The 25,182-nt window shown below is 48.7% G+C and overlaps 2 protein-coding genes and 2 non-coding genes across 37 annotated transcripts in view; all 4 read right to left on the reverse strand.

Annotated features, from left to right (window-relative positions):
- The window catches only part of BAZ2A (bromodomain adjacent to zinc finger domain 2A), a 42,728-nt gene extending 37,858 nt beyond the window's left edge, over positions 1-4,870 (reverse strand). For 26 of the 34 annotated variants that reach the window (XM_074007165.1, XM_015431048.3, XM_074007176.1 and 23 more), the window contains exon 1: positions 4,673-4,870. In XM_074007165.1, coding sequence (XP_073863266.1) covers positions 4,673-4,676 — 4 coding nt within the window. In that variant the 5' untranslated portion in view covers positions 4,677-4,870. Of the gene's footprint in view, positions 1-65; positions 143-3,440; positions 3,523-4,672 lie in introns of those variants that run through there. The other 8 variants (XM_074007186.1, XM_074007174.1, XM_065524395.2 and 5 more) reach the window with 2 other exon arrangements.
- Positions 4,871-6,648: 1,778 nt separating this feature from the next.
- On the reverse strand, positions 6,649-16,394 carry ATP5F1B (ATP synthase F1 subunit beta). The gene is made up of 10 exons (XM_005571255.5): positions 16,247-16,394; positions 15,584-15,766; positions 15,194-15,368; positions 14,247-14,368; positions 13,817-14,001; positions 13,084-13,242; positions 12,860-12,982; positions 9,375-9,587; positions 8,187-8,388; positions 6,649-6,894 (listed from the first exon to the last, which is right to left on the reverse strand). The coding sequence occupies exons 1-10, from the start codon at positions 16,371-16,373 to the stop codon at positions 6,794-6,796; spliced, it is 1,590 nt and encodes a 529-aa protein (XP_005571312.1). The 5' UTR covers positions 16,374-16,394; the 3' UTR covers positions 6,649-6,793.
- LOC123567779 (small nucleolar RNA SNORD59) lies at positions 14,094-14,160 on the reverse strand. The gene has a single exon (XR_006690882.1). It is a non-coding gene; the product is annotated as a small nucleolar RNA SNORD59 (small nucleolar RNA).
- LOC123567778 (small nucleolar RNA SNORD59) lies at positions 15,441-15,514 on the reverse strand. The gene has a single exon (XR_006690881.2). It is a non-coding gene; the product is annotated as a small nucleolar RNA SNORD59 (small nucleolar RNA).
- Positions 16,395-25,182: the final 8,788 nt, after the last annotated feature.

Consider the following 25,182-nt stretch of genomic DNA (forward strand, 5'->3'; position numbering starts at 1 on the left):
ACCCAAAGAGGTTCAATGACTTCTTCAAGGTCAAATAGTGGATAAAATATGACAAGAAAGTTAACCTGGTTTCCTTTCCTTGCAACTCAACACTCTGCAGGCTTCAAGATAATTCCCATTCAATTCAGTGCAACGCAGTTCTAGAAACAATGGCCTAAACTGTGCAAAGCTCAGGCTGCTGAATATTCTGGAAAAGCGACAGAATGGGGATGATGAAACTCTGGCAAGTTGGGGGGGGGTGTCAACAAATACATTTTCCTCTGGGGGTCTGAGGAGGAAAGAGATCTGAAAAATGGGCAGAGTTGGGGGGTGAGATCCATCAGTCTAGATGGGATTTCCTTACTCTACAGAGGGGTGGGCTCTTCCTGAGTTTTGGGGAAAGACTCCACCCCACCCCTCATCCCCTACAAATGGCTCAGAGAGGATAAGAAGGAAGCTAGCTTTAGCAAAGGCTCATAGAGTGTGTGGGCCACAGATAGAGAAGGTTAAGGGGGTTTCTCTTCCTCTCTCGAGATAAGTAGATTACCAGTGGAGGGAATAGGCAGGTGGAAACCAAAACCCTTCTCTCCTCCCTGTCGAAACAACAGATTTACAGGTCACCTTGGGGGAAAAAAAAATACTCCTCCAACAGCCTGCCGACCTCAAATCCCTGAGTAGGTGGAGGTCACACTCAGAGGAGAGGTTTCCTTCCTTCTAGAGAAAGGAGGGCTCTGGCAAACTTCTGCTAAGAAATGCCTCTCTATCCCCAAATAAAAAAGGCTGGGGAAGAAAGGCATAAAACTGACGCCTCAAGGGCGGCGGGATGGGGGTGGGGGTAAGGAAGCTGGTATCCCTTTTTCTTCCCTTCCCTTTTCCAGGGCAGACGAGGGAGGATCTTCCTACCTCCCGCTCCCAATCTTAAAGGGGGCCGGCCAGTCGGGTACTGGGCAGGCAGGGGAGGAGCCTGCGCCCGTCAGACGGGTGTAGCCACGCCCCTCCCCACACCCACATACACCCACCGCTGGCTCCTCTGTGCTCCGGAAGAGCCGGTTACTCCTGTGCCCCACTGACTGCCCCCACCCCTTCCGAGCCCCAGGCCTAGTCTCCAGGGCAACCTTTAGGACTATTCCAGCCAGGAGCGGCTGGGAGAGGGGTGTTGGATAGGAGAGGACCACCTGGGATTAGAAAAGAAAACGAGGTAGGATCCATTCTTCCCATCTGGTGCAGAAAGACTGCAATCATCTTCATCCCTCAATGAGACCCCCGCCTCATCTCATCTAATCAGGATCTTCCCTGCTCTGAGGAAGGATGAGGTTGGGGTGACAGTGTGCCCAACAGCTGGATGTTTACTTCCTGCTATAAGGCCTCCCATTCTGCAGCTGTGCTTCTCCCCCCATCCAGAGGACAGAGGGCAGACTGACCCCAAATGTCCTCAAACATTCCTCAATCCCATCAGATGTGGCTGATCACCCACCCACCTCTCTTTGCCCCACCCATTTCCTTTCAGGAAGCTACTAGAAAGGGGAAGGGGCAAATGGTCATTTTATCAGCAACTTGTAAGGAGAGTCTCCAGGGAATAGGCTGAACCTCAAGCCAGGCCACTGGACTAGTAATGAAGAGAATGGGGAGGGACAAACTAGCACCTGCTCCCCATTTCTCACCCTCCTGTGTTCCTGCGGCACCTCCCTGACTCTGGGGTCAGCTGCCACGGTGCCTGGCTCCACTCTGGAGCCAGATGGCTGGGGCTGGGAGGAGGAAGAGAGAGAAGGGGATTCGTTTGCATCCCTCTACGTCCTTCCCTCTCCCCCACCAGATACTCCTGGCATCCAACCCCAAACACCACTGCTGAACACCCTCTCCTCCCCTCAGCACCCCCTCCAAACATGACTTAGAAGAGTCTGAAGCAGATCCTGACACCCAGTCCCCTAATTCTGGAGGTGAGGAGTGGGAAATGACAGAGCATAGCTAGGGACGCAGCTGGACTGGGGGCGGAGGGGGAATTCTCTAATGGAGGTGGGATAATTATTAAAGACCTCTCTTCCCCTCACTGGCTGAATGGATCATACTGTTAACAGGGTCTGTCTAGCAGGGAGATGGCTCTCAGCCGAGTAACCATTCTAGCTGGACACCCCCCCACACACACAAGTTAAAGCAAAAGTCTTCACCTTCTGTGTATTCTGGAAAGGCTAGATTCTCCTAATACATCACAAGGACCATACCCCTCCCCTTCTTTCCCCACTTTTTTTTTTTTTTTTTTTTTTTTTTTGAGACAGTCTTGCTCTGTCGCCCAGGCTGGAGTGCAGTGTCGTGATTTCAGCTTGCTGCAACCTACACTTGCCAGGTTCAAGCGATTCTTGTGCCTCAACCTCCCGAGTAGCTGGGATTACAGGCACACGCCACCACGACCAGCTAATTTTTGTATATTTTGTAGAGACGGGGTTTTGCCATGTTGCCCAGGCTGGTTTAGAACTCCTGACCTCAAGTGATCTGCCCGCCTTGGCCTCCCAAAGTACTGGGATTACAGGCGAACACCACCCCACCCCGGCCCCTTTCTCCCCTTTAAGTCGACAGGTGGCTCCTCAGATTCGCACAGTCTTGTTTCCAAACTTCCCAATGGGATTCTCTATGGTGGTCCTGTAAGTTAGAGAAAGCCCCTATTTCCTAGGGAGCCGGGGGGCTTCCTTTGCACCGGAACAGAGAAGACTGGACTTCTCTTGCCTTCCTCATCGCCCCAACTCCCTTAGAGATTTAGCCCCAGCTCCCCACCCACTCTCTCCCAACCGTCCCTGAGGCCCTGAAGCACAAGATTCCGGCAGCGCCCTAGCCCCCAGCTCCCAGGTTCTGGGGGAGGGGCCTTCCTAGGCTGCACCGACCAACCCTAGGCCCAAGAGGAGAGCCCTTCCCACCTGGGCTCAGTAGGCGGTGCTGAGGTTGGACCCCAAGCTCCAGGAGATGTAGGGTGGGGTGAGGACTACAGAAAAGGTTTAGATGAGACTTAGCTGAACTTAAAGGGCTGAGAGGAGCAGGGGCAGATAGTGTTGTCGATGTTGCTCCCCCGCCCCCCTTACTACGGGGAAGGAGAGGAGTTGGGGTGGGTATCCCCCCTCCCATTGGGGTTAGGAAGGCGTGGGAAAGCGCTAGTTCCAGAGGGGAGGAGGCGAAACCCAGACCGCGGGAGATTTTTCTGGCGAGGAAGGCGCGGGGGAGGGGGAGATCCTGGGCCCAGAATAGGAAGGGTACTCGAGAGAGGATGGCGGAGAGGCGTGAGAAGCCTCCGGATTCCGGTCGCAAAGGATAGGGGAAAAATGGGCGAGTAGATAGTTCAGGGCAGAGAGGAAGGGCAGCTCCCTGAGGGGGAGAGTCAGAACCCGAATCCCGGGGCAGCAGGGATCCCGGGGCAGGATACCGCAGGAACGGCCCGCCAGGGGACTCCGGAGCTGGAAGTGGGTGCCGGGCCTCACCTGGAGCAGGGCCGGGCCGCGGGCGGCGGCGGCGGCAGCGGCGCAGGTGGCCGAGCCGGGCGGCGGCGGCGCCTCCTCCCCCAGCCCTGGGCCGGCGGCGGCGGAGGGGAGGAGGTGGTGCTTAAAGGGGCAGGAGCTACCGAGGTGAGGACAACCGCTCAGGAGAGCAGTCGCGAAGGATCCACTGGGGGAGAGGGAAGCGGGTGGCGTCTCCTAGGGGCCAGAACCAGGAAGGATCCCAGATGGGAGGAAGAGAACAGATCCCAGAAAGAGACAAACTTCTGCGGTGAAGTGGGGGATGGTGGTAGGTCCGAAAGGAAGGACTCGGGAAAGCTCTGCCCGCGCTGCCAGGGCACCAGCAAAGACCGCCTCACAAAGGTGGCCGGGGAAGGCAGCGAGAGCTACATGGGCTCCTAGGAGGCCCCTAGGGATGCAGGAGAGGGAACTCAAGGCCGAACCTGCTGGGGGTCACGCGCAGCGCCCTACTAGGTGAACAGGTTCCCCGTGTTTCAGCTCCTCAGGGCCCCATCCCTACAGCTGTGGGGCATTTGGAAGCAGGAAGCTACGAGGGCAAAAACCTCCTATCCTCTCAACCTCAATCCTTCCTCCCACTCAGTGCCCTCAGTAACTGTAGTGTGGGGGCCATCAATAGCAGCCCTAGTGAGGCTGATGTGGGACCGCGAGAATCGACTTTGGTTCAGTTTTCCCCCAACCACCACCAACCTTGCTTCAGTCCCTGGGGCAACAGGAAGCAGCTGCTCAGTGCAGCCCCCACCTGAAGGTGGGTCAAGGTGGGGGAGGAGAGAAGGCAGACTTAAAAGGCCTTAGAAAAATGAGAGGGAGGGGAGGCACTTTCAAGACCTTCCAGCACTGCAAAAGCGGGCTTTACTTTTATGGGGGCTAGCAGTGAGTACTGTCAAAATTTCCTTGAATCTCAACAGCTTAAATGGCGAGGAGCAGGGGCAATCCTCCACGGGGCGGCGGGGAGGGGGTTGGGAAAGCCCTGGCCTAAGGTGCGTCTGGGGCTCTTACTTAGAGCTGGGGCTTGCCCATACTCAGGATCCCGTGGTCGGCAGCCTCGCCAGCTGAGCCCTTCCCCCCCGTCCCCCAGAGTCCTGTTTCCTCTCCTTCACCCCCCAAATGAGCAAAGGTTAGGCCCCACCCCTGCTGAGTCAGCCAGGGAGGGAGTAGGCATCCCTCAGGCCTTCCCCGGGGCTGGTCCCCATACTCACCCATGTCAGGCTGGCAGGGCTCGAGGTTGGGACCACCCAGCTCCTCACTGTCCTTGGGCCCCCACTTCACGTGAAGGCTGGTGTTGGATCCTTCCAAACTGTGAGCTGGGAACTAGCAACAATCAAAAAGCCAGTGTATGCTTCCTGCGAACCACACAGCCTGAACTGCTGTAGGGTGATGTCCCTGTGTGACAGACTGGGTGGGGAGGGAGGAGGGAAGGGCGGGGCCTTCTCTGGGTGGAGAGAGGGAGGAGGCGAGGACAGGGCAGACCAGGAGAAATATGGAGGAAGGTTAGAGCTGTGTTGACACTCCAGTGGCGTGGTAGAAGAGGCGGGCAAAGGGGGAAGGAAATAAATAGTTGCAGCTACTGAGAGGGAGAAGGTTCTCGATAAACGCTGAAGGACGTGAACGTGTTGGGGGGAAGGGGTGGAGGGATGCAAAAGACCTTTAGGATTTCAGTTCCCAGGTCTGTATCGGGTGACGTGAGAAAACAAAGCAGAAAGCGCTGACCTGTACGCTAGGGCTTTTTCTACCAGCTTCTTACCCACTCCAGAGTCAGGACCTAGAGGAAGTGTCCCCACCCCCATAACTCAGCATTTCCCCAAATCCAAGCTTTTCTGGGAGCAAACTACCAGCACAAGCAGCTCAGGGGCTCCACCTTCTGTCCAGATCATGACACAGTAGAGACTGCGGGAGAGGCTGCTGCCAAGGACGTCATAGGCAGATGGAAGGAAGCTTAGAGGCCCCTACTCCACCCCTGGCGCCGCGCCAAAAAGCCCTCCCCAACCTTCAGCCCCCAGGGGCCTCTGAATTGGGAGCTCAGCTTGTCCCCGCCCAGCTTCTACCTAACTTGATGGCCTCAGCGGGTGGAGCTTATAGATGCAGGCTCCTCCCCAGGACAAAAGCCCCAGCTGGTCTGTAAACAGTCCTTAACTGAGAGCCACATCCCAGCAAATGGCCTTCGTGGATTTGAAAATGGGATCAGAGTTATTGCAGAGTCTCCAGTGCTACCGCGAGAGGGCAGTAGGATGAGTCTGGTCCCGGAAAAGAACACAAGGGGAACCCAATCCGACCTTGCAAGCTTCTTTTAAATTGAAATGGTGAAATACACCCTCTACCCCTGCACCTTTCAGTAGGCTAAAATGAAAGGAAAATAACCTAACTTCATTAGTTTAGAAGCCCAAGCCAGCAACCCTGAAAATTGCTATTCCCTTGAGATTCTCTTTTCTGGACTTTCATAAGGGATCTTCACAGAGGGTGAACTAGGCCTCATATGCCTCTGCATAGCCGCAAGCAATCACAAGCAACTTTTATTTAGACTTGCCCAAAATGTCAGGAAGTATTTCAGTACACTTTCTGAAGACATGAAGGCCTAACCAAGATGTAGAGAACCGTTTTGATTCAATTTTAACAAAGATCAGTATTCATCACTATTTCTTGAAAATTCATTAAACTCAGATTAACCCCTGGAAATCGGTTACTTCTAAAACGAGTTTTTCCCAATATGCCCTTCAAAAAAGACCTATTTTTAACCAAGAAGTGCCACATGAAATAGAGGCCCCAAAAAAAAAAAAAAAAAACCATCAATTTGTATTGAACTAAAGGCCCCAAACTGAGGCCCTACTAAGATCACACTACCCAAAGGAAACCCCGCATGAGAGGTACGATTGCCCATCAACAAAAGAGAATGGCTAGTTTTAAGCACCGATTTCAAACATACATGGCCCACTTCAAGCTGAACCTGCTTCTTATAGCCACTCTAAAAATCTAATTGTTGAAAATAGTGCTGGTGATGTGAGACTGCATACACCTGTAGCCCCAGCTACTCAGGAGACTGAGGTGGGAGATCTGGAGCCCAGGAGTCGGAGACCAGTCTTGGCAACACAGCCAGACACCGTGTCTCTAAAACTAAAACTAAATACATAACCCTTGAGTGTTGACTATGTTGTCAGAACCAAGAGAATCAGACAAATTCTGAGGGGTGTACATTTTATTGGAAACCTTAAATACCGTTCAGAAAGAATATATCTTCAATCAAGGCTCTTGTGCAGCCAACACAGATAAATGAAGCTTTTTGGGTTAGGGGCAAGGAGAGGGACAGTACAGAGGACAAGGACCCCTCACGACGCATGCTCTTCAGCCAGCTTATCAGCTTTTGCCACAGCTTCTTCAATGGGTCCCACCATATAGAAGGCCTGTTCTGGGAGATGGTCATATTCACCTGTATGACGGGGAAAAAAAAAAAGTAAGAAGTGGAGGGATATCAATTTTCTGCATCGTGTAACATTCCTTACCACTTGAGGCCATCAGTTAGAATGTGATGACTTAAGGTCATCTTAGAAAGCTTAAATTGGCCGGGCGCGGTGGCTCAAGCCTGTAATCCCAGCACTTTGGGAGGCCGAGACGGGCGGATCACGAGGTCAGGAGATCGAGACCATCCTGACTAACACAGTGAAACCCCGTCTCTACTAAAAATACAAAAAAACTTAGCAGGGCGAGGTGGCAGGCGCCTGTAGTCCCAGCTACTCGGGATGCTGAGGCAGGAGAATGGCGTAAACCCGGGAGGCGGAGCTTGCAGTGAGCTGAGATCCAGCCACTGCACTCCAGCCTGGGTGACAGAGCGAGACTCTGTCTCAAAAAAAAAAAAAAAGAAAGCTTAAATTTTCCTCACAAATCAAATGTACGAGACATGATACAGTATGAATTAAGAACACATGGGTCAGGCATAGTGGCTCACACCTGTAATCCCAGCACTTCGGGAGGCCAAGGCGGGCGGATCACCTAAGGTCAGGAGTTTGAGACAAGTCTGGCCAACATGGTGAAACCCCATGGCTACTAAAAATACAAAAATTATGCATGGTGGCGTGTGCCTGTAATCCCAGCTACTTGGATGGTTGAGGCTGGAGTATCACCTGAACCTGGGAGGTGGAGGTTGCAGTCAGTCACGATTGCACCAGTGTACTCCAACCTGGGCGAGAGACTCAGTCTCAGAAAAAACGTATAAAATAAAAGGGAGCTAAAGCATCAAGTAACAAATCACAAATTAAATGCAGAGTATTTTTTTTTTGAGACGGAGTCTTGCTCTGTCCCCCAGGCTGGAGTGCAGTGGCGCGATCTCGGCGCACTGCAAGCTCCACCTCCCGGGTTCACGCCATTCTCCTGCCTCAGCCTCCCCTACAGGTGCCCGCCGCCACGCCCGGCTAATTTTTTTGTATTTTTAGTAGATATGGGGTTTTACCGTTAGCCAGGATGGTCTCAATCTCCTGACCTCATGATCCACCTGGCTTGGCCTCCCAAAGTGCTGGGATTATAGGTGTGAGCCACCGCGTCCGGTCATGTAGAGTATTTTCAAACAAAAGTAATGGGAAAGTTTGTTTTTTAATTTAAAATATAATTAGGCATAGTATATTATATATTGCTTGATGGTCGTTGGAATGGGACCACAGCACAGTAAACATTCAAGATTTTGGCTTTTCTGTGATCTTATGTTCAGCTTTGTACTCAAAATCTCACCTGCCAAAATCTGCTGGAATCCTTTGATGGTCTCCTTCAGGGGTACCAGCTTCCCCATATGACCTGTGAAGACCTCAGCAACCTGGAATGGCTGAGACAAAAAACGCTGTATTTTCCGTGCACGGGACACAGTCAACTTGTCTTCCTCAGAAAGTTCATCCATACCCAGGATGGCAATGATATCCTGGAGGGATTTGTAGTCCTATGAGAAAAAAGAAGCCTGAGTTAAGTACTCTCATTCCTTTAATTTGGACAAGCTAACAAAGGGAAAGTTACATGCTAGGGGGCAGAGAGGGTGGTGGTGGTATGAGGACCCTCAGCCAAGAAAGATTAGTGTCTTTCTTGTTCTCCATAGTCCTAGTTTAGTGCTGTTAGAAAAATACTGCATTCCACCGGGCACGGTGGCTCACACCTGTAATCCCAGTACTTTGAAAGGCTGAGGTGGGCAGATCACAAGGTCAAGAGTTCAAGACCAGCCTGACCAACTGGTGAAACCGTCTCTACTAAAAATAGAAAAATTAGCTGGGTGTGGTGGCACGCGCCTGTAATCCCAGGTACTCAAGAGGCTGAGGCAGGAGAATCGCTTGAACCTGGAAGGCGGAGGTTGCAGTGAGCCAAGATGGCGCCACTGCACTCCAGCTTCAGCGACAGAGACGCCATCTCAAAAAAAAAAAGAAAAATATTGCATGCCACAGCGTTAAGTACCTGGAAACTCAAGAGACCTCATTAGCTCTCACTAGCAATTGCTAGCCTCAACTTTCCTTGCTCCAAAACAAATCACACAAATCACTAAGAAAGATCCAGTCCTGGCCGGGCGCGGTGGCTCAAGCCTGTAATCCCAGCACTTTGGGAGGCCGAGACGGGCGGATCACGAGGTCGGGAGATCGAGACCATCCTGGCTAACACGGTGAAACCCCGTCTCTACTAAAAAAATACAAAAAACTAGCCGGGCGAGGTGGCGGACGCCTGTAGTCCCAGCTACTCGGGAGGCTGAGGCAGGAGAATGGCATGAACCCGGGAGGCGGAACTTGCAGTGAGCTGAGATCCGGCCACTGCACTCCAGCCTGGGCGACAGAGCGAGACTCCGTCTCAAAAAAAAAAAGAAAAGAAAGATCCAGTCCTAATACAGTCCCCACAATCCCTCTTTTTAACTTTCCAGACAGTGATCCCACATAGTAATATACTCACCTGCAGGATTTTTTGCACCCCACGGGCAACATCGTAATGCTCACTGCCAACAATGTTGGGATCCATGATGCGAGAGGTGGAGTCTAGAGGATCCACAGCTGGATAGATGCCCAGCTCAGCAATGGCACGTGACAGTACAGTGGTAGCATCCAAATGGGCAAACGTAGTAGCAGGAGCAGGGTCAGTCAAGTCATCAGCAGGCACATAGATAGCCTAAAATGAGATCCCATGAAGTACAGCAGGAACCAAAGTAAATTTTTTTTTGTTTTAAAAGTATCTTGTTTTTTTTTTTTTTTTTTTTTTTTTTTTTGAGACAGAGTCTCGCTTAGTCGCCCAGGCTGGAGTGCAATGGCGCGATCTCGGCTCACTGCAAGCTCCGCCTCCCGGGTTCACGCCATTCTCCTGCCTCAGCCTCCCAAGTAGCTGGGACTACAGGAGCCCGCCGCTTCGCCCGGTTAATTTTTTGCATTTTTAGTAGAAGCGGGGTTTCACCGTGTTAGCCAGGATGGTCTCGATCTCCTGACCTCGTGATCCGCCCGCCTTGGCCTCCCAAAGTGCTGGGATTACAGGCGTGAGCCACCGCGCCTGGCCATATCTTTTTTTTTTTTGAGACAGGGTCTTGCTCTGTTGCCCAGGCTGGAGTGCAGTGACGCAATCTCGGCTCACCGCAACCTCTGCCTCCCGGATTCAAGCAATTCTCTGCCTCAGCTTCCCGAGTGGCTGGGACTACAGGTGCCCACCACCACATCCGGCTAATTTTTTTGTACTTTTAGTAGAGATGGGGTTTCACCATCTTGGCCAGGCTAGTCTTGAACTCCTGACCTCGTGATCCACCCGCCTTGGCCTCCCAAACTGCTGGGATTATAGGTGTGAGCCACCACGCCCAGCAAACCAAAGTAATTTTACTTAAGCCATCCCCCTTTCTGACGTATCTTTACCATCTCATTCCATTTAGCACTCCAAAGACCCTTCTTACCACCCCTAATACCTGCTGAATAAGCTGACAGATTATCTGGTCTCTCAGCCATGATGGAAGAATTTTTAATATCATTCTTTTTGCTCTTCATCTTGTATTTTAACTCTATTTTAATAATACCCACTTTTAGAATTAAAAACATGAAGCTGGGGGTGGGGCACGGTGGCTCACGCCTGTAAAACTAGCACTTTGGGAGACCAAGGCAGGCAGATCACGAGATCAGTTGAGACCAGCCTGACCAACATGGTAAAACCCCGTCTCTACTAAAAAAAAAAAAATACAAAAATTAGCCAGGCGTGGTGGCGCATGCCTGTAATTCCAGCTACGCAGGAGGCTGAGGCAGGTGAATCGCTTGAACCTGGGAGGTGGAGGTTATAGCGAGCCAAGATCGTGCCACTGCACTCTAGCCTAGGCGACAGACTGTCTCAAAAAGCCAGGCGCAGTGGCTCATGCCTGTAAGCCCAACACTTTGGGAGGCTGAGTCGGGCAGATCACCTGAGGTCAGGAGTTCAAGACCAGCCTGACTAACATGGTGAAACCCTGTCTCTATTAAAAATACAAAAATTAACTGGGTCTGGTGTTGGGTGCCTATGATCCCTGCTACTCAGGAGGCTGAGACAAAGGAATCACCTGAACCCAGGAGGTGGAGGTTGCAGTGAGGCAAGATCGCGCCCACTGCACTCCAGCCTGGGCAATGAGAGTGAAACTCCATCTCAAAAAAAAAAAAAAAAAGAATTAAAAACAAGAAGAAAAAACTTCTTGCACAATAGTTCATTAAATTGAATCATGAAAAGTTTCTACAGTTTAGCCATGTTCTTACTATACATAAAATTTATGGGCCGGGCGCGGTGGCTCAAGCCTGTAATCCCAGCACTTTGGGAGGCCAAGACGGGCGGATCACAAGGTCAGGAGATCGAGACCAGCCTGGCTAATACGGTGAAACCCCGTCTCTACTAAAAAAATACAAAAAACTAGCCGGGTGAGGTGGTGGGCGCCTGTAGTCCCAGCTACTCGGGAGGCTGAGGCAGGAGAATGGCGTAGACCCGGGAGGCGGAGCTTGCAGTGAGCTGAGATCCAGCCACTGCACTCCAGCCTGGGCGACAGAGCGAGACTCTGTCTCAAAAAAAAAAAAAAAAAAAAAAAATTTATGTAATTTTACTATATATCCCATCTATATATATTTGAAAATGTATACTACATTAATGCAGTTTTTTTTTTTTTGAGATGGAGTATCTCTCTGTCGCCCAGGCTGGAGTGCAGTGGTGCAATCTCAGCTCACCACAACCTCCTGCAACCTCCGCCTCCCAGGTTCAAGCAATTCTCCTGCCTCAGCCTCCCGAGTAGCTGGAACTACAGGCAGGTGCCACCACGCCCAGCTAATCTTTTGTATTTTTAGTAGAGATGGGGTTTCACTGTGCTAGTCAGGATGGTCTGGATTTCCTGACCTCATGATCCACCTGCCTTGGCCTCCCAAAGTGCTAGAATTATAGGCATGAGCCACTGCACCCAGCCCTAATACAGTAAATATTTAATGCTAAGTTCCCATATAGCTCTGGACTCCCCTTAGACTAGAAACCATTGCTTTGTGATCTACATTTAAATGTATACCTTCATTTATGTTTTTTTTGAGACAGAGTCTTACTCTGTCGCCCAAGCTGGAGTGCAGTGCCCCAATCTTGGCTCATTGCAACCTCCGGGATTCAAACGATTCTCCTGCCTCAGCCCCCCGACTAGCTGGGATTACTAGCGCACACCACTATGCCTGGCTAGTTTTTTGTAGTTTTAGCAGAGACGGGGTTTCACTATGTTGGCCAAGCTGGTTTCGAACTCCTAACCTCAAGTGATTCGCCTGCCTCGGTCTCCAAAAGTGCTAAGATTACAGGCGTGAGCCACCCCGCCCAACCTACCTTCAATTATTTTGGGTATTTCTTAACCTTTTAGGGTCTTTAACATGCACACACACAGACTTTTACACATTATTCCAGGGAGCTCATGAACCCCAGTTAACAGACCTTTTTGAGATGTAAATAACTAAGTTATTTATTTATTTGAGACGGAGTCTCACCCTGTTGCCCAGGCTGGAGTGCAATGGCGCGATATCGGCTCACTGCAACCTCTGCCTCCGGGATTCAAGCGATTCTCCTGCCTCAGCCTCTGAGTAGCTGGGATTACAGGCGTCCGCCACCATGCCCGGCTAATTTTTTATATCTTTAGTAGAGACAGGGTTTCACCATGTTGGCCAGGCTGGTCTCTAACTCCTGACCTCATGATCTGCCCACCTCCGCCTCCCAAAGTGTAGGGATTACAGGCGTGAGCCACCACGCCTGGCCCAGTAAGTTTTATACATCTCTCTACATACATTTTTTTTTAGATAGGGTCTCGCTTTGTTCCCCAGGCTGATCTCTTGGGCTCAAGCAATCTTCCCGCCTCAGCCTCCTCAGTAGCTGAGATGCACCACTGCACCCCGCCTTTCTACAAATCACATCTTCATCTATGTAATTTTTGTTACCTGTACAGAGGTGATAGATCCCTTCTTGGTAGTGGTAATTCTTTCCTGCATAGTACCCATGTCAGTGGCAAGGGTAGGCTGATAGCCCACGGCAGAAGGGATTCTGCCCAATAATGCAGACACCTAAAAGAAAAAAAGGTCTTAGGCGTCTACATCCTTAGCCTCATCTGAATAGCTCCAAAGAAAGGCCAAATGAACCAGGTCCTCTCAAGCTTCCCTCTTACCTCTGAACCAGCCTGGGTGAAGCGAAAGATATTATCAATAAATAGCAGTACATCTTGACCTTCTTGGTCTCTGAAGTATTCAGCCACAGTCAGTCCAGTAAGAGCTACCCGGGCACGAGCACCAGGTGGTTCATTCATTTGACCATATACCAGCGCTACCTGCAGTAATCATACATAGATCGTAAAACCTGACAAAGAAGTAGAGAAGCCACATACTGAAGGTTCCCAAATTGGAGAAATGACCACAGATCCTTTCTCAGAAGGTGTCAACATTTTTGTGTGCAAGTTTCTTTTCCCTATTAGAGATGCAGTTCAAAACAAAAAAAGACAGCTTCTTACATTACTAAGGCAAAACTATAGTAGAAAGGAAATAAAAACCTTTTCAAATTAAGTGAAAAGTACAAAATAGGCTTAGCTGAAACGTATGTACCATGTCCAATCCACCCCTCCCAAAATTAGCTTTCAAATGATGGGACTACCTACCAAAAAGAAAACCTGGAAATGTTATTTAATGTCAGTATCAAAGAGAACAGAAAATGTCCACTAGTGTATTGGAAGCTGGGGGGAAAACACTAACAGATTTCCTTTGTAGGTCCTGGGACACTAAAATGAAAATATTAAAATTATTTTAAAAAGAAAAAAAACATCAAATAGAAAATAAAGAACATGGCTTCAGTTGGCAATAGTTTCCTGGCATAACTACCATGTGGACGTCAATCAGCTCAATGCTGACCTTAGAGGTGGCATCTTTTAAGTTGATAACACCAGATTCAATCATTTCATGGTATAAATCATTGCCTTCACGGGTCCTCTCACCAACACCAGCAAACACAGAGTAACCACCATGGGCTTTGGCGACATTGTTGATTAACTCCATGATCAGTACAGTCTTGCCAACTCCGGCACCACCAAAAAGCCCTATAAGAGGTTGAAAAGAAAGAATATTTAAGAGTTCTGCTTTCCTAAATAAGCAAACTTCCAAAAAAGGAATTGCTTCCTTCCATCCTATTCCTTCTCAGAAATTGCATATGGCTTCAGCTAACTCAGAAGAATGAAAGAATGTACTCATCAGTGAGGAATAGATGTCAATATCCACTTGTAACAGTGTATGAGTTTTTCCTCCCATATTAGGTTTGGAAAATATGTACCCTTTAATAACATACCAATTTTGCCACCCTTGGCATAGGGAGCTAGCAGATCCACAACCTTGATACCAGTCACCAGAATTTCCTGCTCAACACTCATTTCCATGAACTCTGGAGCCTCAGCATGAATGGCAGCAAATCTGTAAAAGTAGAAGAGAGGATTGGTATCTATTCACCTTGTTGAAAGCAAATGATAATCTTATATATCCTTCCCTATCAACTCTCAAGTCCATCCCTTTACTTAAGGAACCACAGTCTTATCTCCCCTTTGTTGTATAAATTAGATCAACTATCATCCAGGATCTAACCCAACTTTCTGCAATAAAGAAAATCATTATCTTAGGGAACAATAATCCCATTCCCTTACTTTAACTGTCATAAATTTTTCATTTTACTGAGCCTTAACCTAACAGCATTCCCTCACATAGCAATAGCAAATACAAAAACCTACAAGTTTTGGAGACTCCTAAACCTAAGCAGTAAGAGCAAGTCTTAAAAATACTCAACTAGCCGGGCGCAGTGGGTCATGTCTGTTATCCCAGCACTTTGGGGGGCCGAGGTGGGTGGATCACCTGAAATCAGGAGTTCGAGACCAGCCTGGCCAACATGGTGAAACCCCGTCTGTACTAAAAATACAAAAATTAGCCAGGCATGGTGGCATGCACCTGTAATCCCAGCTACTCAGGAGGCTGAGGCAGGAGAATCGCTTGAACCCAGGAGGTGGAGGTTGCAGTGAGTCGAGAGCAAAACTCCTTCTCAAACAAAAAAAAAAACCCTCAAGTAGTAGGTTTTTGTCAATCAGAAATTCTGCATCCTAATTTCTTCAGGTGAAACTGCGCTGTGTGATTTTAATAATCGAAGGTATCAGAAGACAAATTCTGCTTTATGAGAATGTGTCACCTTAATGTGTAAAACTGCAAATAACATAAGTTTCTTCGTCCACAGATGCATTAAGAGCAACTTACTGTTTGGTTTTGATGGGACCTCTTTCATCAATAGGTTCTCCAATAACATTCATGATTCTGCCCAAAGTCTCAGGACCAACAGGAATTTTGATTGGTGCACCAGAATCCAGTACTTTCTGGCCTCTAACCAAGCCTTCCGTACCATCCATAGCAATAGTCCTTACTGTGCTCTCACCTGTTAGATACAGGCATTGCAGGGTTATACATTAAGTAAAAATTGGTATCAAGACCTAAGTCGACCAAGACTCCTTCTCAGTTCCTAAATGCGGCTTCAGCAAACTCAGAAGAACGAAAGTCATTTTGATAAAATCATCACAGAGGGAGACAGCTTGGTTTTTGGGATACTTGGGCTACACAAGGTCTTTACTATTCCTAATAAATTCTACTTACCCAAATGCTGGGCCACCTCCAAAACCAGTCTGGTCTCCCTGCCTTGCACTTCCAGGGCATTTAGAATTGGTGGTAGTCCCTCATCAAACTGGACGTCCACCACTGCGCCAATGACCGCCACGATGCGCCCGGTGGCGGCGCCCGCTTTTGGCGAAGGAGATGTTTGCGCCGCATAGTCCCTGACTAATAGACAAAAGATATAGGAAGGAACTGGGGTCAGTACAGTAAAAGGTTATCGGAAGCCAAGATTTACACAATAAGAGGAAAACTCAGCCGAAGTCAGGCCTCTTTCCGCTTGTACGGAAGGCGTGTCCAAGAGGGAAGGCCGCGCAGCGATCGATAAAGCGTCTGCACAGCCTTCCCATCCGCATGCACAATAACCCATTTTTCGAGAGTTCAATATCCCTATTCAACCGGAAGGTCAACGCACCTGCCCGCACCTTTTCCGTCACACAAAGAACTTTATACAGAACGGGACAGAGCTGGGTCAAAGAAACATTCTATGGGTGTCCCATTCTTGTTCTCCTGCCATTAGAGAACAAAATGCGGCTCCAGGCATACTTTTAGCACCAAGGATCCCTTAGGCCCGAGCTACCATCGTTCCCCGGCTCAAGGTCATGGGGCGGCAAAATGGAACTTCAGCTCCTAGAGAAAAGCACTTACCAGGATGGACCGCCGTCGGAGCGGCCCGCAGTAAGAGCTGAGCTGGGGGTAGCGACGCTGAAGGAGTGAGTCCCCGCAAGGCCCCGGAGGCCGAAGCAGTGGCCACACGACCCACAAGACCCAACATGGCGGAGTCCGGGTGGAGACTGATTGCTGCAGCAACCCCCGCCGCCTGCTCTCCTGCAGTTGGGGCGAGGCCTACGCTGCTGTAGGCAGGTCCATTGGGTAAATTGGCTGCTCATCATTCTCAGTGCTGCTTCTACAGGTTAATACACGCTCATCTTCTCATCCATTGGTCAAAACTGGTGCTAATCTGAAACTCCTTTTTTTATTGGACACTGTGAGGTTAGAGGGCGACACTCTGAGCCTCGAAATCTAATTGGATCATAGAGACGTCAATTGGAGAGGGTAATCAGAGGAACTACGTTTAGGAAAGGGGCCGAGTTCCTGTTGAAAGTGCGTGGGCTGTCTTTGCCTGTCCTTGGGTTTTCTCCTTAGATAGGTCTTTGATCTAGGTGACAACCACAGGGGAAGTGGTTGCGCCGTGAAGCACCACTGAAGGTGAGCGTGGCGAAGTCAAGAGCCCTCTTTAGAGCCAAAATACGGTTTCTCTCTCGAAGTAGTGAAATTGGAAGCTTCCAGGAGATTGCACAGATTAGCATCCTAGACAGGATCTTTATCATTTAAACCTATTAAAATGAAGGAAACTAATGTAACCAGTACTTTAGCTGAGTATTGAGGAGACTCAATAAGATAAATAAGACTCAGGACCTTCCTTTCAAGGTCCAGGTGAACAGACAATGCAATAATGTGATGGTTCCTGGTTAAGTATAAACTGGGTGCACGTAAGAGGAGGGGATAAATTTGGGTCACCTAGAGATACAGAATTGTCTACCTTGAAGGAAGCTGAGAGACCTCAGCTATGAAATGTGAATATAAATTCTTTTTTTTTTTTTTTCTTTTTTTTGAGACGGAGTCTCGCTCTGTCGCCCAGGCGGGAATGCAGTGGCGCGATCTCGGCTCACTGCAAGCTCTGCCTCCCGGGTTCACGCCATTCTCCTGCCTCAGCCTCCCAAGTAGCGGGGACTACGGGCGCCCGCCACCACGCCCGGCTAATTTTTTGTATTTTTTTTTTTAGTAGATACGGGGTTTCACTATGTTAGGCAGGATGGTCTCGACTTCCTGACCTCCTGATCCGCCCACCTCGGCCTCCGAAAGTGCTGGGATTACAAGCGTGAGCCACCGCTCCCTGCCTGGAAATTCTTAGTGTAGTCCGGGAGCGGTGGCTCACGTTTGCAATCCCAGCACTTTGGGAGGCCGAAGCAGCTGGATCACCTGAGGTCAGGAGTTGGAGACCGGCCTGGCCAACATGGTGAAACCCCGTCTCTACTAAAAATACAAAAATTAGCCGGGCGCGGTGGCTCAATCTTGTAATCCCAGCACTTTGGGAAGCCAAGGCGGGCGGATCACAAGGTCAGGAGATCGAGACCATCCTGGCTAACATGGTGAAATCCCGTCTCTACTAAAAATACAAAAAATTAGCCCGGCGTGGTGGCGGGCGCCTGTAGTCCCAGCTACTCGGGAAGCTGAGGCAGGAGAATGGCATGAACCCGGGAGGCAGAGCTTGCAGTGAGCCGAGATCGCGCCATTGGACTGCAGCCTGGGCGGCAGAGCGAGACTCCGTCTCAAAAAAAAAAAAAAAAAAAAAAAAAAAAAAAATTAACCAGGCGTGATGGCAGGCGCCTATACTCCCAGCTACTCAGGAGGCTGAAGCAGGAGAATCTTTTGAACCCGGGAGGCAGAGGTTGCAGTGAGCCGAGATCGCACCACTGCACTCCAGCTTGGGCGACAGAGTGAGACTCTGTCTCAAAACATAAAATAAATATATAAAATAAAATAGGCCGGGCGCAGTGGCTCACCCCTGTAATTCCAGCACTTTGGGAGGCTGAGGTGGGTGAATCACCTGAAGTCGGGAGTTTGAGACCAGCCTGATCAACATGGAGAAACCCCGTCTCTACTAAAAATACAAAATTAGCCAGGCATGGTGGCACATGCCTGTAATCCCAGCTACTCAGGAGGCTGAGACAAAACAATCACTTGAACCCAGGAGGCAGAGGTTGCGGTGAGCTGAGATTGCACCATTGCACTCCAGCCTGGGCAACAAGAGTGTAACTCCGTCTCAAAAAAAAAAAAAGGAATATTGTCATTGGAGCCAGGTTGGGAATCTTGTGTTTTCCACTCACTAGCTATCATTGGGCAAGTTATTTAATCTCTTTACATCAGTTTCCTCATCCATAAAAGGGATACTGCTACTAACAATGGGGATTATATCCTAGGATTGTTTTGAGAATTAAGTAGACTAATATAAGAAAGAAGAATTGGCCGGGCGCGGTGGCTCAAGCCTGTAATCCCAGCACTTTGGGAGGCCGAGACGGGCGGATCACGAGGTCAGGAGATCGAGACCATCCTGGCTAATATGGTGAAACCCCGTCTCTACTAAAAATACAAAAAAAAAACTAGCCGGGCGAGGTGGTGGGCGCCTGTAGTCCCAGCTACTCGGGAGGCTGAGGCAGGAGAATGGCGTAAACCCGGGAGGCGGAGCTTGCAGTGAGCTGAGATCCGGCCACTGCACTCCAGCCTGGGCGACAAAGCGAGACTCTGTCTCAAAAAAAAAAAAAAAAAAAAAAAAAAAAGAAAGAAGAATTGAGAACAATGCCTGGCACAAAATTAGCCCTACATATACATGATATTATTATTTTTGTTTACTATTGACTAATGTCAATTGGATCCTATCCAATCCATTCAATAATTTGTTCCTCTCATACATTTTGTGAGCAGAGTCTGTTTCGTATAATGCCCTTGAAAAAGTAATATAGGGCAAATGTTTAGGATTTTTTAAAAATTCTAGACAACGTAGGTTGCTTAAAAAAAAAAAGTAGAGATGAAAAATCAAAATAAAGATTCCTTGTGTCATTTGTGAGCCTGTTATATCATATCTATGGCCTCATCTGTTTCTGACCTGAACAAGGATAATTTTATAGGCTGGGCATGGTGGCTCGCGCCTGTAATCCCAGCACTTTGGAAGGCTGAGATGGGGGGATTGAGTGAGTCAGGGAGTTGGAGACCAGACTGGGCAACACGGTGAAACCCTGTTTCTACAAAAATACAAAAATTAGCCAGGCATGGTGGTGTGTGCCTGTTTTCCCAGCTACTGGGGAGGCTGTGATGGGAGGACGGCTTGAGCCCAGGAGGTGGAGGTTGTGGTTATCTAAGATTGCACCATTGCAGGAGGCTACTCAGGAGGCTGAGGTGGGAGGATTGCTTGAGCCTAAGAGATAGAGGTTGCAGTGAGCTGATATCTGTGCCACTGCACTCCAGCCTGGGCAACATAGTGAGACCCCATCTCAAAAAAAAGGAGACAATTTTATATAAAAGTGAAGAAGTGGCCGGGCGCAGTGGCTCATGCCTGTAATTCCAGCACTTTGGGGAGGCTGAGGCGGGCGGATCACAAGGTCAGGAGATCGAGACCATCCTGGCTAACAAGGTGAAACCCCGTCTCTACTAAAAACACAAAAATTAGCCGGGCGTGGTGGTGGGCACCTGTAGTCCCAGCTACTCTGGAGGCTGAGGCAGGAGAATGGTGTGAACCCAGGAGGCGGAGCTTACAGTGAGCCGAGCTCCCACCACTGCACTCCAGCCTGGGCGACAGAGCGAGACTCTGTCTCAAAAAAAATAAAAATAATAAATAAATAAATAAATAAATAAATAAATAAATAAATAAATAAAAGTGAAGAAGCTCTATGACTTCCTCCCTCTACTGCCTTTCTAGCAAGACTTAATCTGATTTGAGAACTTTGGTTTTGTATCACCAATTTGGGTCTTGGCAAAATTAGAGTTTTATTAACGATCAAACACATTACTTTTTTTTTTTTGAGATGGAGTATCAATCTTGTTGCCCAGGTTGGAGTGCAATGGTGCTATCTCAGCTCACTGCAACCTCTGTCTCCCAGGTTCAAGTGATTCTCCTGCCTCAGCTTCCCAAGTAGCTGGGACTACAGGCATGCACCACCACATCCGGCTAATTTTTTTGTATTTTTACTAGAGACAGGGTTTCACCATGTTGGCCAGGTTGGTCTTGAACTCCTGAACTCAGGTGATCTGCCCACCTCGAACTCTGGTGGGATGTGTTGGGATTACAGACGTGAGCCACCACCCCCGGGCTACTCTGACATTTCTTTTTTTTTTTTTTTTTTTTTTGAGACAGAGTCTCACTCTGTTGCCCAGGCTGGAGTGCAGTGGCATGATCTAGGCTCACTGCAACCTCCGCCTCCCAGGTTCAAGCAATTCTCCTGCCTCAGCCTCCTGAGTAGCTGAGACTACAGGCTCCCGCCACAACGCCCGGCTAATTTTTTTGTATTTTTAGTAGAGAAGGGGTTTCACCATATTGGCCAGGCTGGTCTCGAACTCCTGACCTCAGATGATCTGCCCTCCTCGGCCTCCCAAAGTGCTGAGATTATAGGCAAGAGCCACTTTTTTTTTTTTTTTTTAATTGAGGCAGGGTCTTGCTCTATCTCCCAGGCTACAGTACAGTGGAGCAATTACGGCTCACTGCAGCCTTCGCCTCCCGGGTTCAAATAGTTCTTGAACTAGAGACTCCCAGGCTCAAGTCCTCCCACCTCTGCCTCCCGAGTAGCTGGGACCACAGTCATATGCACACACCATCAGGCCCTGCTAATTTTTGTAAAGACAGGGTTTTGACATGTTGCCCATGGCTAGCTTCAAGCCCGGTGGGGGGACAGGGGGACGCTCAAGTAATCTGTCTTCCATGGACTTCCAAAGTGTTGAGATGACAGGCATGAGCCACCACGCTCAGGTCTAATGGCGAGTAAGATGGAATATTTTCATGTTTGTTGGCCAGTTGTATATCTTCAGTTAATTGTTTCCATCTTTTGCCAATTTTTTCCTTTTGGCTTGTCACAATTAAGTGTTCTTGAAATGCTTTGTTAAACACGTTGTAAATGTTTTCTTCTAATGTTATCTTTTAATTTAGTGGTATGTTTTGACCTATTGTTTATTTATTTATTTATTTTTTTTTTTTTTTTTGAGACGGAGTCTCGATCTGTCGCCCAGGCTGGAGTGCAGTGGCCGGATCTCAGCTCACTGCAAGCTCCGCCTCCTGGGTTCACGCCATTCTCCTGCCTTAGCCTCCTGATTAGCTGGGACTACAGGTGGCTGCCACCACGCCTGGCTAATTTTTTGTATTTTTTAGTAGAGATGGGGTTTCACTGTGTTAGCCAGGATAGTCTCGATCTCCTGACCTCATGATCCGCCCGCCTTGGCCTCCCAGAGTGCTGGGATTACAGGCGTGAGCCACCGTGCCCGGCCCCTATTAATTTTTATTTTTTTTTTGAGACAGAGTCTCACTCTATTGCCCAGGCTGGAGTTCAGTGGCGCCGTCTCGGCTCACCACAACCTCTGCCTCCCAGGTTCAAGCAATTCTCCTGCCTTAGCCTCCCAAGTAGCTGGGACTACAGGCATGCACCACCATGCATGGCTACTTATTGTATTTTTAGTAGAGACGGGGTTTCACTATGTTGGCCAGGCTGGTCTTGAACTCCTGACCTCATTATCTGCCCGCCTCAGCCTCCCAAAGCGCTGGGATTACAGGCATGAGCCACCTCGCCTGGCCTTATTTATTTGTGAGACCATGTCTTGCTCTTTTGCCCAAACTGGAGTGCAGTGGTGGGATCTCGGCTCACTGCAACCTCCGCCTCCCGGGTTCAAGCGATTCTCCTGCCTCAGCCTCCCGAGTAGCTGGGATTACAGGCATGTGCCACCATGCCCAGCTAATTTGTGTATTTTTAGTAGAGACAGTGTTTCACTGTGTTGGCCCAGCTGGTCTCGAACTCCTGACCTTGTGATCCGCCTGCCTCGGTCTCCCAAAGTGCTGGGATTACAAGCGTGAGCCACCGCGCCTGGCCAAGCCTGGCAATATCTTAAATAAGTTGTCACCACGCCTTATTTGACCACCTACATATACCTGGATTCCAGATCCCATTACCATTGCCTAAATTTAGCCCTTCATCTCTTACCACTTGAATGATTGCACGAACTTGTTTCCTTACCTCCAAATCCACCTGCAAAACATTATTCATGATATGGTATTTCTGAAATGTATTTTACCATACGGTGTTATGGGAAAGAGATTTGGTGGCAATATATGACGCTTTTTACTAGTAGGAATAGACATTCAACATTTAATTGCGGTCAATGTTTAAATGAAACCCACAGGTCTAAAAAACACAATTGGCCGGGTGCGGTGGCTCACGCCTGAATCCCAGCACTTTGGGAGGCCGAGGCGGGTGGATCACCCGAAGTCAGGAGTTCGAGATCAGCCTGGCCAACATGGTGAAACCCCATCTCTACTAAAAATATAAAAATTAGCTGGGCGTGGTGGCACATGCCTGTAGTCCCAGCTACTGGAGAGGCTGAGGCAGGAGAATCGCTTGAACCCGGGATGCACAGGTTGCAGTGTGCCAAAATCGTGCCACTGCATTCCAGCCTCAGTGACAGAGCGAGACTGTCTCAAAAAACAAAAAACAACAAAAACAAAAAAACAAACACAATTGTCCCTTGGTATATTCGGGAGGAGTGGTTTAATGACCACTCCACCACCAAGCATACCAAAATCAGAGCATACTTAAGTCCTAAAGTTGGCCCTGCAGAACCCTCCGTATTCATGGGTTTGGCATTTTACAAATACAGTATTTTTGACCTGCATTTGGTTGGAAAAAATCCACCTAAAAGGGGTCAAACCCATGTTGTTCAAGGTTCAAGTGCACAAAGATGACAGAATGTAGGGATTAGAATAAGCCTTTACAAAATCCTTAGAATCAGTGTTAAAATTCTCCATCCTACTGCCACCCTAGAACTCCATTTCAGTTGTCCTCTTATTTGCACAGGCTGCTAGATTCGACCAGGAAGTCTTACTCCGTATTCGCAACTACTTAGACCCTTAGTTACCAACCTAATCACTCTCTATCAAAGCAACTAGATGTTAAGTTTTTCACAAAGTGCCAGCCTCCTCCCTACCTAGCCTGTATCTTTTCCTATTTGGTACAATGCTGGGTGATCCACAAATAAAAAATTGTACTTTAAAAAAATTTCTCAAAAGAATTCCCGCTAAACAGGAGAAATTTCAATTAGCCTAGAACTAAAATGGGGGACACAACCCTCATGCTACTGTAGCAATCACCCTCAACCTGCCCTCCCTGGAAATAGCTAAGTTTAGGAAACTGTATAGCACCAATATCACGACCTATCAATATGGACAAAAAATATGCTATACCCATTCATCTGAACTTAAAAAATTTCACTAACAATCCTTTTTTTTTTTTTTGAGAGGGGGTTTCGCCATGTTGGCCAGGCATGAGCCACCATGCCCAGCCCAGAACATGTTTTTGTTTTTGAGACAGTCTTGCTCTACCACCCAGGCTGGAGTGCAGTGGCGCCTCCCAAAGTGCTGTGATTACAGAATTGAGCCACCGTGCCCACCCCAGAAAATGTTAACAGCTTTGAATTAGAGATGAGGTACAATGCACAAGGTTTGGTACCTAAGAAATAAGGACTGATGAGAACCTGTCCAAGTGTTTGAACACAAAATATATTTTTAAAATTATAGCCAGGTGACACACACCTTAATACTGGCACTTGGGGAGGCCAAGGCAGGCCTATCACTTGAACTTAGGAGTTCAATACCAGCTTGGGAAACATGGAGACCCGTCTCTACAAAATATGTAAGTCCACCAGGTGTGGTGCTTGAGATGTGACTGCACCACTGCACTCCAGCCTGGGGAAGCTGGAGTGCAATGGCACAATCTGGGCTGACTGCAACCTCTGCCTCCTGGGTTCAAGCGATTCTCCTGCCTCAGCCTCCTAAGTAGCTGGGATTACAGGCGCATGACACCACACCCGGCTAATTTTTTTGTATTATTGATAGAGAAGGGGTTTCATGATGTTGGCCAGGCTGGTTTTGAACTCCTGACCTTAGGTGATCCTCCTGCCTCAGCCTCCCAAAGTGCTGGGATTACAGGCGTGAGCCACCATGCCCAGCCTTTTTTTTTTTTGGAGAAACTTCTGTCTACAAAAAAGTTCGTGGTGCAATCTTGGCTCATTGCATCCCCAATGGCCCGGGTTCCATTGATCCTCCCACCTCAGCTTCCACAGTAGGTGGGATTACAGGAATGCGCCATCACACCCAGCTAATTTTTTTGTGAAAATAGGGATTCGCAGGTTGGGCGTGGTGGCTTATGCCTATAATCCCAGCACTTTGGGAGGCCAAGGCAGGCGGGAGTTTGAGACCAGCCTAGCCAACATGGTGAAAACCCAGCTCTACCAAACATAAAAAAAAAAATTAGCTGGGCATCGTCGTGTGCGCCTGTAATCCCAGCTAGTCAGGCGGCTGAGGCAGGATAATTGATTGAACCTGGGAGACGGAGATTGCACCCTTGCACTCCAGCCTGGGTGACAGGGGAGACTCCGTCTTCCAAAAAAAAAAAAAAAAAAAAAAAAAAAAAATTGGGGTTTCACCTTGCCCAGGCTGGTCTGAAGCAATCCACCTGCCTGTCTCCCAGAGTGCTATTACAGGCAGGTGGGAGCTACCGTGCCTGGCCTGTATAATGGCATAGTTTCAAGGCTGGGCGGTAAGCCAACGAATCATTCATTTCCAAAAGTGACGTATGAATTTTTTCAAGAAAATCAAACAAGTTTTTAAAATGTTTTCCCCACTGAAGAACTACATATCGTAATGCACTATGCATATCTATTATCACACTTCCTATCAAGTTTTTGTCTCGTTTGTTCCCCCAGCCTAGCCTGTGAGCTCTCTGAGCTCAGCAATCATCTGAAATATTCTTTGTATCACCAGCACTTTAACT

Source organism: Macaca fascicularis, chromosome 11, assembly GCF_037993035.2.
Source record: "Macaca fascicularis isolate 582-1 chromosome 11, T2T-MFA8v1.1".
Taxonomy (NCBI): domain Eukaryota; kingdom Metazoa; phylum Chordata; class Mammalia; order Primates; family Cercopithecidae; genus Macaca; species Macaca fascicularis.